This window comes from Cryptococcus neoformans (assembly GCF_000091045.1).
Source record: "Cryptococcus neoformans var. neoformans JEC21 chromosome 13 sequence".
NCBI classification, from domain to species: domain Eukaryota; kingdom Fungi; phylum Basidiomycota; class Tremellomycetes; order Tremellales; family Cryptococcaceae; genus Cryptococcus; species Cryptococcus deneoformans.
Window position 1 is genome coordinate 64630 of NC_006682.1, and position 14801 is coordinate 79430.

Sequence of the window (14801 nt, forward strand, 5' to 3'; positions counted from 1 at the left end):
AGAAAGAGGAACGAGATGGAAATCGGCCAATAATAGCGGTGCCGAGGCGTAATCGCGGCTAATCTGAATGAACCGTATAAATGTTCAAATCCCACACAAGATTTTTCTATAAATGCGATTATTGCATAGCCACTCGGCGTGAGTGCATGGCAAAGGCAACAAGGCAAGAGGCGAAACTGCTTTCGAGATTCTGTCCCATGTCCTCCTGCTATGTAGACGCACGCAATAGGTTATCACGCTATAATTATGGAAGCTGTGCGAGTATGCGACCGCGCGCGGCAATCGTGAATATAGAATATGCTGCAAGATAGGAGTTCACAAGTCCTTTCCTCTAGCAGACAAAGGTGCGCATTGTGTTTTTATCTATGGCCTTTGTTTCGACCTGGGAACTCGGGGCATATCAATTATACTAATAAAAAGAGCTCAACTAACCCCAAATCCCTCAAACAAATCTCGCACTTGTCACTACTTTTCAACATGAATCGCCCAATACAGTTTTCCGTTGAGTCCGTGCGTCCCCGTAGACGTAATCCCTTTAGTTTACAAACAAGGACACGCCGGACAATATGAGGGAACCCAGCAGATAGAGGCAGGAATTTTGATGGAAACCGCTCAGACCTACTGCGCTCGGTTCGCCCCTGGCGATCCAACGATCTTTCCCGACGCAGCAATGTCGAAACATCAGACGAGACCCTAATTGTGGCAGTAGATTTCGTCACTTATCCGAACTACCTGGCCGTTGCTGGTGGCCCCTCACTGGAAGATTTGAAGAACCCCTTCCCCTATCCGACAACTGAGGAAGTCAGTCAGTTTTCAAGCACATCCGCCTCGAATTATAATGGGGAAAACGGTGCAGAATCACTTGGGCAGCAAAGCTTCTTTGTTCCAATTTTTCTTGAAAGTGACTTCTCCCGCTCTGACTTTACTGGCAGTGAGACGCGACGTAATGAAAATGGAGACGACGCAGATACAGTAGTCCAAATCCGCTTTTCAACCACCCAGACAGGTAACACTGACGCATTCATCTCGCTTTGCCCGTCAATCCGTTCAGAATACCCAGAAGTCAACCAATGGATGGAGATGGTATACACCCAAGGTGGGAGAGGAAGTCAAGACGAACCGATAGGGATGGATGATGCAATCGATAGATATCTTCAACCGAATACGGAGAGCCGAAATAGTGTAAGGGAGCTGGTGTTGAGCGCTTTGGATGAGTCACACTACCGGGGTGCGACGATTTGATTCTCTTCTCAGCCCTTACCGGCTCCGAGGCTACTTATCCTTCCCCTTTGACCTACACCTTGGACTTTGCCTACCAATAACACATTCAACATCTTTTCTTTTGGCAAATCTTTACATACTTTCAATTCTAGGACCCGATTCTCCACCTGTCTCATCCCGGCCTTGTGAGATATTTCGCACCCAATGACCTCTTCAACTCGTCGAGTTTCCCTACGCTCTATCACCGAGATGAAGAAAAGTTTGTCAAGAGTCATGCCTGACGGCTTGTAGACGGTGCTAATCTAAAGCATGACCTTGCGGCTTTCCCTTTACTAAATACAATTAAAAATAGCGTTATAAAGTAGTCGGCGTCCTCTCACGTCCTCCCCTCACCAACATTATTTGGTACAACTGTGTATCATCATCGCTCTCGATTCTCACCAGTAACCTTCTTCCTCCTCAGAGCAATATCCTTATATGGCCAAGGTCTATCCAGAGGTAGATGATAGGGTGCAAATTTCTCTGGATCTGGCTTCAGCCTATCCCAAAGATCAAACCATTCCTCATCAAATCCTTCCTCGTGAAGCTTTATTACATGTTTTGAGAGAGGAATAAACAAAGGTGTGAGATGACGGGTTTCTCGTTTCCCAGCACTGTTTATTGTTGCGAATGGGAAAATACGAGGATTGTCATAATCATATGGAGGTATAGCAGCCCATTTCTCGGGAACGCAATGTTCACGCTCCCACACCTTCAGGGTACGCATCGAGAAAGTTAATTCATCTTCAGTAACAGCGGGTCAGTTTATGTTCGGGAGAGGACCGATATTGAAAGCACACTGACCAAGATAAGCCTCCCACTGGATCAGTCAAGTCAGCCGACTTGTATGACAGGCGGGAAAGCAAACAAACTGACTTTTTTCAATATCGCACCCACTCTGAGCATTTGATCCCCATACTTGGGTTCTGCTGGATTTTCCCATGCCTTCAAAGATTCCTGGAGCCCCTCGAAAAAGATCACAGCCTGCTTTGTCACCGCCCAAGCCTTGCAGTACTCCTTCCGCTCCAACTAGAATCCAATGTCAGTATGACATGACGGCTGTTATGTTCCCTTGTTCACTGTACAGGATAGAGGAGGAAGGGATGTGAGTACGCACCGTTGTTCCATCCTCCAATGTGAAGCGCATAAAATGGTAATCGGTGCGCTCAGGGTCTGGATCACCAGCAAAATAATAATACTCAATACAAGGATTGTCGGTACGCAACTCGCCATTTGTCTTGATCCTTGCCCATTCGAGGGACATTTCGGTATCGAAGATGAATAGTGGTTGATTCGTGTCGTACCATAGCTTGTATTCTTGGTAAAAGACGCGAGTACTGTTGTATATTTTGTAAGGGATGCTAACAATAGAGGAGAGAGTTGACCAGAGAGCAGACTGAGCGGAAGATCCGCTTAGGGTTGACATTGATTGTGCATTGATTGTGCAGGAGACGATGTCATGTAGAAGAAGATTTGGCTTGGTAATTCCAGATAACAAAGAAGGAGCGGAAAACAAAGGAGGCCGGGAATGATGTGACGAAGACAACAGGCTTGTTAAAAAGGAAAGGATGGATAATATAAATATATACGAGCCGGACACAACAGGAGGACGAGTGGCGGTACAGCGCGGAACGCCCAAACCCAAACCCAAAATAAAAAAAGTTCTCAAAAAGTCCTGAAATTTCGGCCAGAGATTCCTCTCGTCGAGAACATACGTCCTCGGCCCCGCCGTCCGTCTCCGTCCGTCATCTTGACTCCCTTTCTTTCAACCTTCTTCCTTTCGACCAACATTTTTCTGCACTGGGCTCCTATCCCACTGATGGGTCCTGACAGGGAATGCTAGTGCACACGTGGGTGAGAGAACATGGTGAAATCTTGCACGCAACGACGCCCAACCCCCAATGAGTGGCAGCAATATATAATAATATCTCCACGACGAACTTTCTCTTGCATCCGTACAACCAATTATCACTCTGACTTTGCCTCTTTGACAAAGAAAGCTCATAAAGCATTCACATATCTGACGCTAGTCACCAAAGCCCTGCACGGATAACGATTTCAAACAGTAATAGTCGTAACTATCAAAGATGGAAAACGCAAGGACAACCAATGAGCCGGGACTGCCTATTACTGTCTCGGAGGAATCCTCTCAAGTTGGGGGGTGCCTGCCCCAAGCAGAAAGGCGGCCAACACACAGAATCAAGCTATTTTATGTGTTTGCAAAGTCGAAGTTTTCGTAGAGGGTGAGTATCTGCAGTCAACATAACCTGCACGAAATATCCTGTAGCTGATGGATTGCTCAAAGATTTTGCAGAGCTCTATCTCTCTGTTATAAGTACGGTCACAATCGCCGTCTAGCAGTAAGTAATTGTTTATGAGCCTTTCATCAAACTATAAGTAATAGTAGTGAGCGCTAAACTTATATAAACGCCTACAGAGAAACGTCGCATGTATGGCTCACTTCCCCAATCCTGGCCTTTTGCACTGTAAAGCTGATTACAAGGTGCAGAAGAGCGAGGCAACCAGGGCAAGCCAATAACAACACGTCAAATCAGCAAAATCACTCATTCTATTTAACCTTCGTTTGGGTGATGAACGTTGTGCAGACCATTGTATCTGCAGTGTATGCCATTGTAGGACGCCATGAGCCAACATGCAGGCCTGTATATTTAGCCTTAATCGGTGAGTCTTCCAGCTCAACTCGAAAGAATTGCAGACGAATACAAATTGAATGCAATTTAGCTGTTACACACCGGACAAACAGTAATTTCATCCCGCTCTACTATTCTGGGGGCGACCCGCTGACAGGTATTTGCTGTAGCATTGACTTGCTAATCTGGGGCAGAAAGTATTTGTTCAGCTACATCTATATGGCCGACAAACCGTCAAATGTTACAGTGAAGATCGTTTTCCCTGGTGATAGTGAGTAGAATAGTGATTCGTTGTAACTGAGTCGAACAAGGAATGCTTATGCGGACTAAAGCCGTCGTCCCAGCAAATTTCTCTGCTGAGGTTTGGGCAAAGTGTTCGGATGGCAAATTTATGGAATCCTTGGCCGGGTGAGTCCGGACTCCTTTATGGCTGAGCAACATTGACTGAGGGCGCTGTACTACGTAGAGTAACCCATACTGGAACCGGCGATTTCGTTTGGCCCCATGTGGACTGCGGACTCGAAAAGCCATTGCTTGGCATCCTCACCGCGCAAGGCCCTCCCTAAAGGCAAACCCCAAGCCTAGAGGTACGCATCAGATTTGTCTTGTGGTGATTGTAATCATTGGTACATGATAGTAATAAGCATGGCGTAGAATCCGGCATGGCAGCATGTCGAGATGTCCTGGACTTTCTCAACACTCAAGGCATGGATGCTATAATTGGCACCATGATCTGCAGCCTACGAGACAAACGGCAAGTCATCGATCACTCCTCGTTCCGTGGTCAACATTCAACAGTCCTCCGCCTGCCCTCACTACCATCGCTATCGTCACTATTGCCATTGTATTGCTACCACCATCATCACCGACCATCGCTTGCTCATCGACTGCTTCTCTCCTATTACGACTATCGTCCCGACTTTCCGGCATCAAAATTACGCTCTAGAAGGTTCCATAACAGATTTCCCCAGCTTCTGTACACGTATATAGGCGGGTGTTAAACGGATTATGAAATTTACGGAATATGAAATTTATGAAATTGTTGTTAGTGCCTCCAGTTGTAATGTCATGCATTCCGGTCTTTAGTTGCGAGATCCCCTTACTTTCATAGTTTGCTCATGCAATAATAACCAGATTTTGCTCCCCCCACCTCTTACCTCCTTCTGATTGCCCTGTCCAGCCTCTGCCTCCCTCTTCCACCTTGACAGCTTATCCTAATGCTAAAGGATATTTGGGTCTATTCAAGGTCTCGTTAACCCTCGATAAACAAGTATCACGAAATGCGAGAAATAGGGACCCTCCCTAATAAAGCTTTATGCTCTCTCTCTCTTTCTCTCTCTCTCTCTTCTCTGGGCCGCGGTCAATTGATGAGAATAATCAGGCGCACCTGTTATTGGTTGCTATTTAGTATGTATTAAATGTAGCTATGCATTTCTTTATACTTATATCGTTGTCCTCCTCTTGTCCTCCGTTGTTCCTAATATGCTAGATATGCAGGTGCTGCTGATTACCCCTTAATCTCTCAGCACCATGCTCCCCATATCGCTACACGTTGCACGCTGACTTTCGAGCTCAGGTTCTAGTAATACCCATCCATGTCGTTGTCATGTCTGCTCGCGCCCAATCATTCGCAGATGCTCATGATGTTCTTCTTCCCAGACACCGAGATTGCCTAAAAGTCAGGGCTATTCGCCTCCTCGAGCAAGGTATCATCAATGAAATAGAACAAAGCTGCAGCAATACCTATACTGCAGTCAAGGCTAGCTACATGGTCCTCTAGCACAAACTAATGGAGGTCAACCTTGCGGCGGGGAACAAACTGACAGTAGCAATTGCCGGATCATACGTACGTAGCCCGAAAAGAAGATCTCGTCAAAATGAGAGTGCGTATCACAACGTAACAGCGAAATGTCATGGGAAATATTCACAATAAATAAGACCAGTCATAATGTAACGAACGCCATCAAGCTATTACCATAATCTCGGTGTCTCTCTTGCTCAGCATCTATGCTATATCACATCAACAGTCATGTCACTTCCCAAGCATATCTCCACATCTCTTTCGCAGATCGATCAGGTACGTGATAGGACTTTTCCTCCTTCCATCCGTCGGTCCCGCGTCTCGCGCTGTCCCTTATGAGCTGACTACTGTGTCTGAAAGCTATATGATACCGTTAACAAACGCTTCAATTCTGGTGTCACCCTTCCCCTCGCTTACAGGCTCTATAACCTTAAGCAGCTCGCATACCTTATCAAAGATAATGAAACCCTTATTCAAGCGGCTATCGAGAAGGATAATGGTAAAGGCCCGTTCGATGCAACTCTTGGCGACGTAAGCTACCTCATTATCAACGATTATTGTTAATGGAACTTGAGCTTACCCACTCGAGAATAGATATGGCCAACACTGAATGAGATTGATCTCGCTGTAAAAAATGTAAAGAAATGGATGAAAGATGAGAGTCGAACGGGAGATGCGATACTTGCAATGAAATCGATGCGTGAGTTATTCTCGAGGAAGAAGAAGATGCATACACTGACTTCAATACGGTTTAGCCTCACGAGTGAAGAAGCAGCCCAAGGGTGTTGCATTGGTAAGCTACCCTTGACATCCTGAGCCTCATCGACAGCGCTGATATTTGAATTCAGATCCTGGCAACATGGGTACGTTCTTAGCCATATCCCCATTGATATCCCCATTACAACACAATTGTTTACCATGACCTGTCCTCAGAACTACCCCTGGCAGCTCGCTCTCTGTCCGCTGGTAGGAGCCATCTCAGCAGGCTGCACAGCCGTTATCAAAGGCTCCGAACACGCACCTACTTCCTCTGCCCTCTTGGCCGACCTCTTGCCAAAGTACCTCGACCCGGAAGGGTATGCTGTGGTGCTTGGGGAGGTCGAGCAGGCTCAAGCTTTGTTGGCGAAACCTTGGGGGCATAGTAAGTGCTAACTCCAGAGAGATGACAGTGGATGAAGCAGAAGACTGATGTACTATAGTTCTTTATACCGGATCCGCTGTTGTAGGCAAGATCGTGGCTGAAGCTGCTGCTAAGACGCTTACACCGACAACTCTTGAAGTAAGCTTTTCACCCACCAGCTTTCCCCTTGCCTGAATCTTACTGACAAGGTATCTTAGCTTGGAGGGAAGAGTCCCGTGATTGTTGCATCGGATGCCGACCTCAAGATAGCGGCAAGAAGGATGTTCAGTATCAAACAGATGACGGGTGGTCAGATATGCGGTAAGCCCTCCATGAACACCCACTCGTATCAAGCCACCACCTGACATATCACTATTTCCAGTTGCTCCCGATTATGTGCTATGTGTGAAAGATAAAGTGGACGAATTTATCTCCATATGCAAGACCACGTAGGTTCCCTTTCCCCGCTTTCTTTTTCTACTCCTCCCAACTCTACGTCAACTGTAGACTCGACGAGTTCTTCCCTCCTTCTCCTTCGCCTCAATCTCTCCTCAACAATCAATCCGCATCTTCCTTCCTCCGCTCTCCCGCCGATTTTTCCCGCCAACTTTCTTACATACAAACCGCCGAAAAGGCTGGTAAACTAGTATACAAGGGCGAGATGGATGAGCAGACGAAAAGAATGGGGATTTCGTTGATTAGGCTCAATGAAAATGGTGAAGGAGAGGAAGGTGGTGTAATGGTGGATGAAATCTTTGGGCCGGTTTTAACTATCATACCAGTTGATGTGAGCCTTATGCCCTCCCATTTTTCTTACTTGTGAGAATACCCAAGCTAATGAAGTGAATAGAGCATTGAAGCGGCTATCGCGTACGTTAACGCCCGTCCCAAACCTCTCTCTTTGTATGTCTGCTCCAGCAAACGATCCGTCTTCGAGGATAGTAAGCTTTCTTGAACATTATCGCTTGTCTGTTGCCCTTGGAATTGACAGCCGATGCTTTATCAGTCATTACTAAGACGACTAGCGGTTCAGCCACATGGAATGACTTTGGGATAGCGACCTTATCACGTAACATCCCGTTCGGGGGTGTAGGCGAAAGTGGGTGGGGATCGTATCATGGGAAAGACGGTTTCAATACCTTTACCCACCATAAAGGTGAGCGCTCTCTCCAACACCCTTGTCACCCAACGTGCATTACTGAACTGTACTTTTTGTCCTCCTAATAACAGCCGTGTTAGAGATACCATACTTGTAAGCCATCCCCTCTTCCTTCATCCTTCCTTCTTCCCTTCTAACAAGCCGCATATTAACCCTCGTCTCAGGTTTGAACCCCTCATGTCCCTCCGTTACCCACCAATGTCCATTCTCGCGAAGCGTATCATGCCATTCCTCATGTTCAGTGGCATTCATTTCTCGCGACCCAAGTCTGTCGAGCACGAGCAACGAGCATTGAGAAGGAGGAAGTGGGGGTCAAGGCTGGTTTGGTTTGGGGTGATTTTGGTTGGGGCTTTGGTAGGGGGGAAACTGATAGTGGGAAAGGGGTATTGATCATCCCCTATTTTTTGATGAGCCCTGCTCGTTCCCCTCCCCAAAAAATCTAGCTAATGGTAATCCAGTGGTAATCTCTTTCAATGTATGCATACTCAGGCTGTTGATTATTGATTGTCGATCTCAAAACATTTCGCAATTCTAAGACGAGAGCAAAGTATGGCTTGTCGATCGATGCAGGAAATGATAGCTGAGCGTTACAGCGACGAGCGGACGTCGAACCTGGAACCTGAGCGAGTGCCTCAACTGCATCGATTGCTTACGTAAATGTAAATTAGGTAATATCGGTCGGTGCCGCGTTTTCTATGCATGGCCCACAACAACAATAACACGAGAACCAGTGAGATGCTGCCAGCAGTTGTTTAATTACTTTCATTACCACTACCGTCATTGTTCTATTTATCATTCCCAAAGTGGCCTACAGCTTGCGGCAACTGCTCACAGCTACATGGAGAGCAGGATGTCCCAGGAAGGGGGCCAGCCTGGCGCGATGGGGTCCACGTCGGTCCCCCGCTCCGTATCCGTCTCGGATGCCATCACATTGTTCGAACAAAAATCTCGATCCTCATCGACATCAATGTCAAGATCATCATCCCGTTCAGTCATCTACATGAACACAACATCAAGCCCTTCTGGGTCTGGTAATGCGGTCAAGTCTGAATCACGGATAAAACACCCCCCGAGATCCCCGTCCAACACAGCGGTATCAATATCGGGTGATGCGCAGCCGCAGTTGGCGGAAGTCAGTGTGTCGAGCAAATCCCGTAGCATGGATGTTGCCAGTGATACTGGAGAGGCGAATGAGATCGGTGTAAGGGGTGTGCCGACTATCCGACCACAACGTTCGGCGTCTCGCCCAATGGTCCCCAAGAGGGTAGCATCAAATACATCTGCCACGACATCCGCATCACGGACTCCTCCAGCATCTCCCAGAAATCATCCAGGAAGATCAATATCAAACGTATCGTCCAGCTCTTCTCGAGCATCGCTGGCAAATGGTAGTGCATCAAACAAGGCCATAGGAATAGGTATAGGTGTCCCGAGCACAGTTAGGAGCAGAGATGCTCGGAGAGCAAGCGATACTGCCAGCATTCGACCTCGTAGCCCGCGCACCTCCTACATTGCACCCAATCGGCAGCCATTCCCACATAGTATAAGCGCTCCACGCAGCCTCAGCTCTCAATCGTATGGCGTCGAACATGACGATTTCTCCCCCCGCTCCGAGCGATCACAGTCTCCCTTCCATCTCCAACCTGCCATATCTGTATCGCAAGCTACCCCTGAGAAGCTTCTCCCACCTCTGTACATGCAATCCTCAAGGTCAGACTTGCCGAGGCGTACTAATGGGATACCCATCCCGTTATCTCGACATACCAGTATCTCATCGACTCCCAGCGCGTATTACACGCCACCATCATCAAAATCCCCCATGTCATCAGAATTAGAACAAAAGGGGGAGGATGTGACTAAAAGCTCGATTCTGGATGGATACTTTCGCAACTCATTCGGAAGAGACTCTTCATTCGGACCTGAACCCATAACATTAGCAACAACACTTGAGCAGACGAGATCCGATCTGTCGATCGCTCCAGATATGGATCGCAGATCTAGTGCCATGGAATTGTATAGACGTAAAGATTCTTCTGGATCAATAAGTGAGTCCTTATCTGATTATCTTCGAACGGTCCTTGAAAAGCAACTGGCTGATAATAGCATCCTTTGTAGCCTCCCAGAGGTCTTCCAAACCACTTCCGTCTTTAGATGTACCTTTGGGTGATCCTATTACCATTGCTTCACCTCAGCAAATACCGGCAGCCCCTGCTTTGCACCACGCCAGCCTGACGTCGTCATTGAATGTTGGCACAATGGCGAGTAACCCTGAATTGACGCAACCTCTTCGCAGTACAACACCTACCGAATCGCAATCGCAACCACCTCCCCGCAAATCACCACGTAAACCGCCTCCTCCCAATCTCGGTATAACACCTCCAAATCCAGCTTCTCTACTTTCCACCCCCAATCCGTCAGGATCAGCTACACCTGCAGCAACACCACCTGTCCCACTCAAGAGTCCATTGAGGAGTATCAGCGGAGGATCCTCGGTGACTTCTTACAATTCATATTCGTCTGTTGAGATTCCGGGAGAAATTTCTGTCGAAACTGGAATAGGGCTAGGCTTCGAAGGGAAACTGGGACTTGAAGTGGAAGGCAAGGTGGAGAAAGTGAGGAGAGTGAAGAAGCTTGCTTCGATGGATTCCATCATTGCCAATGCTGGTACACCGCTCACAAGCCAAACTCGAATGACACGCCTCGTGTCCGCCACAGCAGATGATCATACGTCCCAATCGCCCTCTCAAAAAGACGTGAATGCACTGAAGAAGCCGGACGACGCACGTTTCACCATGCTCACAGCACCTTCCATTTACTCGCAAGACTCGGCTCCATCTTCAGCTACGAGCTCGGCTGGGTTGACTGATAGTCCGACAGAATCTACCTCCACGGCAGGGAAGGCTGGAAGTGGAAACGCGTCGGAGAGTACTAAAGGAAGTGGAAGGAGGAGGCCGATGTCGGGAGTGTTCACACAAATGGCGGTTGGATGGGGAAAGATGAAAGAGGAGAGGGAAAAGAGAAAAAGTGTTGATCTGGGCAACAGCGGGCATCGGGTATGTGCAACGTTTTTGTTTGGACGAAGTCTGACGTGATTTACAGAGATCGTCTTCTCTTCCTCGCCCAAAGTTAGTCTTGCCAGATGAGGGATTCCTTACTTCTGGTATTACTACCGAGTCTCCGGATACTGCCCACACCAACGCTTCGAGCACTACAGTGGCCTCTAACTTTTCAACCCGTCCAACATTAGGTCACACTCCTCTGTCGTCTGTGCCTCCGTCTTCCCTTGGTGCGAGACCAACAGACCGATCCCATGGCAAATCACCGTCACTCCCTATCCTTCGTCGTTATCCTACTTCGCCTACCTCCACTGATCCGACCTCCAAAGGCAACTCCATCCCTCCACCTAGTCCTCGACGAGCTGAAACCTCAACCGCCCTCTCTTCTTTCCTTTCTCCATCTTCTACGACGTCCCCCGCTACATCAGGTGTCAGCAAACGATCACACCTTTTGAGAGAGATTGCCACATCTGAACGAGCATACGCTAGAGATTTGAAGCTGGTGAGAGACGCGTATATGTGCTCACATTCCCAACAGTTTCGAGAAGGATCCTTATCATCCATGTCGAGCTCTGCCTCCGTATCAACTTCCGACTCTGACAAGTCAAAGCGGCGATCAATGTACATGTCCCACACTCAAAGTCTCAGTGTCAGCCAGACGTCAAGCACGCAACGTGAAGCGTTACCTAAAAGCCCCAGTGAAGGAATGAACCTTACTCTTCAAGCGGCGCCGCCTGTTGGGGCAATGTCCCCTCCAGTAGGTAAACCTCTTTCACCGGCCGATGTCAAAGCTGTATTTTTGAACCTTGATCAGTTGGCGGCTGTGGCTGAGGAGCTGGCAACAAAATTCGAGGAAGCTGTGGGAGAGGATGAGGAAGAGGGAAGGGAGTGTGAGGGCGGGAGTGATCGTATGGGAGAAGTTTTCGTTTCTATGGTGCGTAGTGGTATGGAAGAGGTTGGATACTGTTGACATTTTCGATCAGGTACCGAAACTCCAACCCCTCTATAGCTACTTTTGCGCTCGCCAATCGTCAGCCTCGCGCCATTTAATGACCCTCCAATCCAATCCTTCTCATTTTACATACCTCTCACAACGCTGGTCCTCAATATCCACTCAAACTCGCGCTTGGAATCTCGACTCTATGCTCATCAAGCCTGTTCAGCGAATTACCAAGTATCCGCTACTGTTTGAAGACCTGTTGAAAATGACAACCCCAGTGCATGCGGATTATTTCAAGATTCGGGAGGCCAAGGAGATGGCAAGAGGTATGGCGGTGGAGATTGATGAAGGGAAGAGGAGGAAGGAAGCTGTCGAGAATGCGATAGGGAAGAAGAATATGATGGCTCAGCCGACAGTGAAGGATACAAAAAATTTAGTCAGCAAGACTCAGGGATCAAAGCTCCTTGGCTTGAAGAGGTTCCGTAAAGATAAACCGAGAGCCCCTTCGTCATCTACACCCGACCTTGTATCCCCTCAGCAAATAGCTCAGTCTTCGCTCAACCAACTCAGCGAGCTGTCTGCCAGGCTTACTGCTCTTGATGAAGGAGTTAGGAAGATTGGACAGGAGATTATGCTGTGGACGGCGGCCGCAAAGGAGACATTTGTAGCCCAGGATGATCTTGTCAAAACGTGGCTGCATGTCGTGCAACTTGAACCTACCGACCCGACTGACCAGAGGATGTTGGAGATGCGAAGGGTTATCGACGGTATTGTGTCAGAAGCGTGGGGAGGGTTGGTACGTTAATCCCTGCGCGAAAGCTCCCTGTAAATGCTGACGGTAAATTAGAATATGGAGGTTGAAGACCTGATAATACCGATCCTATCCAATCTTCTCAACTCCACCAGCAACCCACGCAGAGTCCTTTCCAAACGTTCCGCTAAGCACCCTGATTATACTCGCTATCACGCTTTCAGAGTATCGAAGCGTACACCAGACAGAGATATTGTGCAGGGCGCTCTGGAGTTTGTAGCTTTGCATGAGCAGTTGATCGAAGAGTTACCGACATTCTTAGAAGGATGTCTGAGAATTTTGGATATTGCTGTTGTCGGGTTCGCAAGAGCCCAGGCAAAATACTTTCGGACGACGCGAGACCGGTTGAGGGCGTTTGCAGAGGGATGGATTCAATCGCCTCTTGGTGCCAGTTTGGCCACGGGCGGGTCAAGTGGGGAAAGCAATGTGGTAGCAGGGGCGGATATAGTAAAAGCGTGGCAAGAAAGTTGGGAACCTTATGCGGAAGCCATGGATAAGTTTGAGTGCACCAAGGCTTGTAATTCCTCTTCTTGTCTCAATTCTTTCCAAAGTCGCTGATATCCGTAGCATTCAAACCAGCCAAGTTGAAGCACAAAGATTCCGCTTATCGAGGTGATCTTCACCCTCCTGGGCTTCGACACTCTGCTTCTACCACTAGCGCATTTTCACCACCATCTTCTCGGCCCGAAAGCCCTGCTTTCAGCGTACCCACTCGTGTACGGTCGTCCTCGCTCCGCGATTCATTCACCACCGCCCCAACTATCATCACACCTCATACATCATCATCTACGTTTGCAAGTTACGGTAGTCAAGCATTGAGTAAAGACAGCCAGAGTGCAGGCCGTTTCAATCTCCTTCGCCGATCCAGCTCAAAGAACAACACCAACGCGCCTTCCAGACCCCCATCCCGCCCCACTCATTCCCGTCGTGGCTCAGGCCTTCGTCCTGCCTCTCTCGCATCGGACAGCAGTAGGTTGTCTTGGGGCCTACCTCAGATCCCAGCCGAGGGGGCGGGCAAAATCTTTGACTCACTTGGGTTTTCGCCCACTGACTCCTTTTCACTCATGTCAGCGACATCACCGACTTCAGCATCTAGCAGAATTGAAGAAATGGCCGAGAGGTCGCCTCATTTGGGGGCGAGTGCACCAGAGTTTAGCAGTTTAAGGATGTCGCCTTATTCACCCAACGGTGCGTTTGTGGGCCAAGTGCCCATGCCTAAGCACCCTTTTGCTGTAAGCCCGGCCAGTGAAACTTGTTCTAGGTCTGGATCAAGGGCCGATGCAAGAAGAATGAAAGGGGGAGAGATTGATGTGGCAGAAGGCTGGAGAAATGAAAAGGTTATCTATCAATGTGCTTGTGTTGCCGACTTGTAAGTGATTTAGTCTTCCCTGCCATATAAGAAGCTAAATACGTCGACAGCGAGCCGATTGAGCTGGGAAACAAAAAGTACAGAGGTCTTTGGTTCTTACCCATGATGGTGGGTGACCTTATCGAGTGAGTTTTTGCCCTGCTGCACGCCTTGCGTATTGAGAGCCGACTGACGGGCGTTGATCTCAGTGTATTCCATGAAGTGGGTCGTATCGAAGAACTGCCTTCTTTCCCGTATCCCGAAGTCGGCGTTGAGAATGATGGTATCCTCGTTGGACGTGCAGAGAATGGCGAGATTGGCTTGGTGATCTGCAGTTTTTTGGAGCCGTTAAGGTGAACGGATCCTGACTTTTATTCTTCTTGAGAAGATGAAAAACATTAAAATCTTGTCTTTTTGATTTGTGAAATAGCATAGTTGTATTGTATACATTTGTAGCATTTGGGTTTTTGTACCGGATAATAAGACCTTTAGTCACCAAAGTGGTATGACTAAGAGCTTGTTATTAGAGCCATATGCATAGTCTTGAACTTGCTCGGCATTATTGTTATCGCTCCCGCAGGTCTTTATCATTCGCCATAGTGCTCAAGAAGGCCGTAGAAAGCTGTAGCCATGCCACCTAAAGATCAGAGTAATA

The 14801-nt window shown here is 48.1% G+C and overlaps 3 protein-coding genes and 1 pseudogene across 3 annotated transcripts; 3 read left to right on the forward strand and 1 right to left on the reverse strand.

The window, feature by feature from the left end:
- CNM00270 (expressed protein) lies at positions 1 to 2821 on the reverse strand. The gene is made up of 5 exons (XM_568378.2): positions 2378 to 2821; positions 2137 to 2289; positions 2065 to 2080; positions 1362 to 2004; positions 1 to 1312 (listed from the first exon to the last, which is right to left on the reverse strand). Exons 1-4 carry the CDS (start codon positions 2684 to 2686, stop codon positions 1643 to 1645), a joined length of 840 nt encoding a protein of 279 aa, XP_568378.1. The 5' UTR covers positions 2687 to 2821; the 3' UTR covers positions 1 to 1312; positions 1362 to 1642.
- Positions 2822 to 2927: 106 nt separating this feature from the next.
- On the forward strand, positions 2928 to 4966 carry CNM00280 (annotated as a pseudogene).
- Positions 4967 to 5698: 732 nt separating this feature from the next.
- CNM00290 (conserved hypothetical protein) lies at positions 5699 to 8490 on the forward strand. The gene is made up of 15 exons (XM_024658249.1): positions 5699 to 5794; positions 5850 to 5988; positions 6073 to 6243; positions 6307 to 6412; positions 6468 to 6505; positions 6561 to 6575; positions 6646 to 6853; positions 6912 to 6991; positions 7051 to 7153; positions 7215 to 7281; positions 7340 to 7619; positions 7683 to 7773; positions 7839 to 7988; positions 8063 to 8084; positions 8156 to 8490. Exons 2-15 carry the CDS (start codon positions 5941 to 5943, stop codon positions 8379 to 8381), a joined length of 1605 nt encoding a protein of 534 aa, XP_024513995.1. The 5' UTR covers positions 5699 to 5794; positions 5850 to 5940; the 3' UTR covers positions 8382 to 8490.
- A 261-nt stretch (positions 8491 to 8751) lies between these two features.
- Positions 8752 to 14801, forward strand: CNM00300 (hypothetical protein). Its single transcript, XM_024658250.1, has 8 exons — positions 8752 to 10036; positions 10107 to 11044; positions 11091 to 11981; positions 12031 to 12783; positions 12835 to 13315; positions 13366 to 14167; positions 14218 to 14292; positions 14356 to 14801. The coding sequence occupies exons 1-8, from the start codon at positions 8830 to 8832 to the stop codon at positions 14501 to 14503; spliced, it is 5295 nt and encodes a 1764-aa protein (XP_024513972.1). The 5' UTR covers positions 8752 to 8829; the 3' UTR covers positions 14504 to 14801.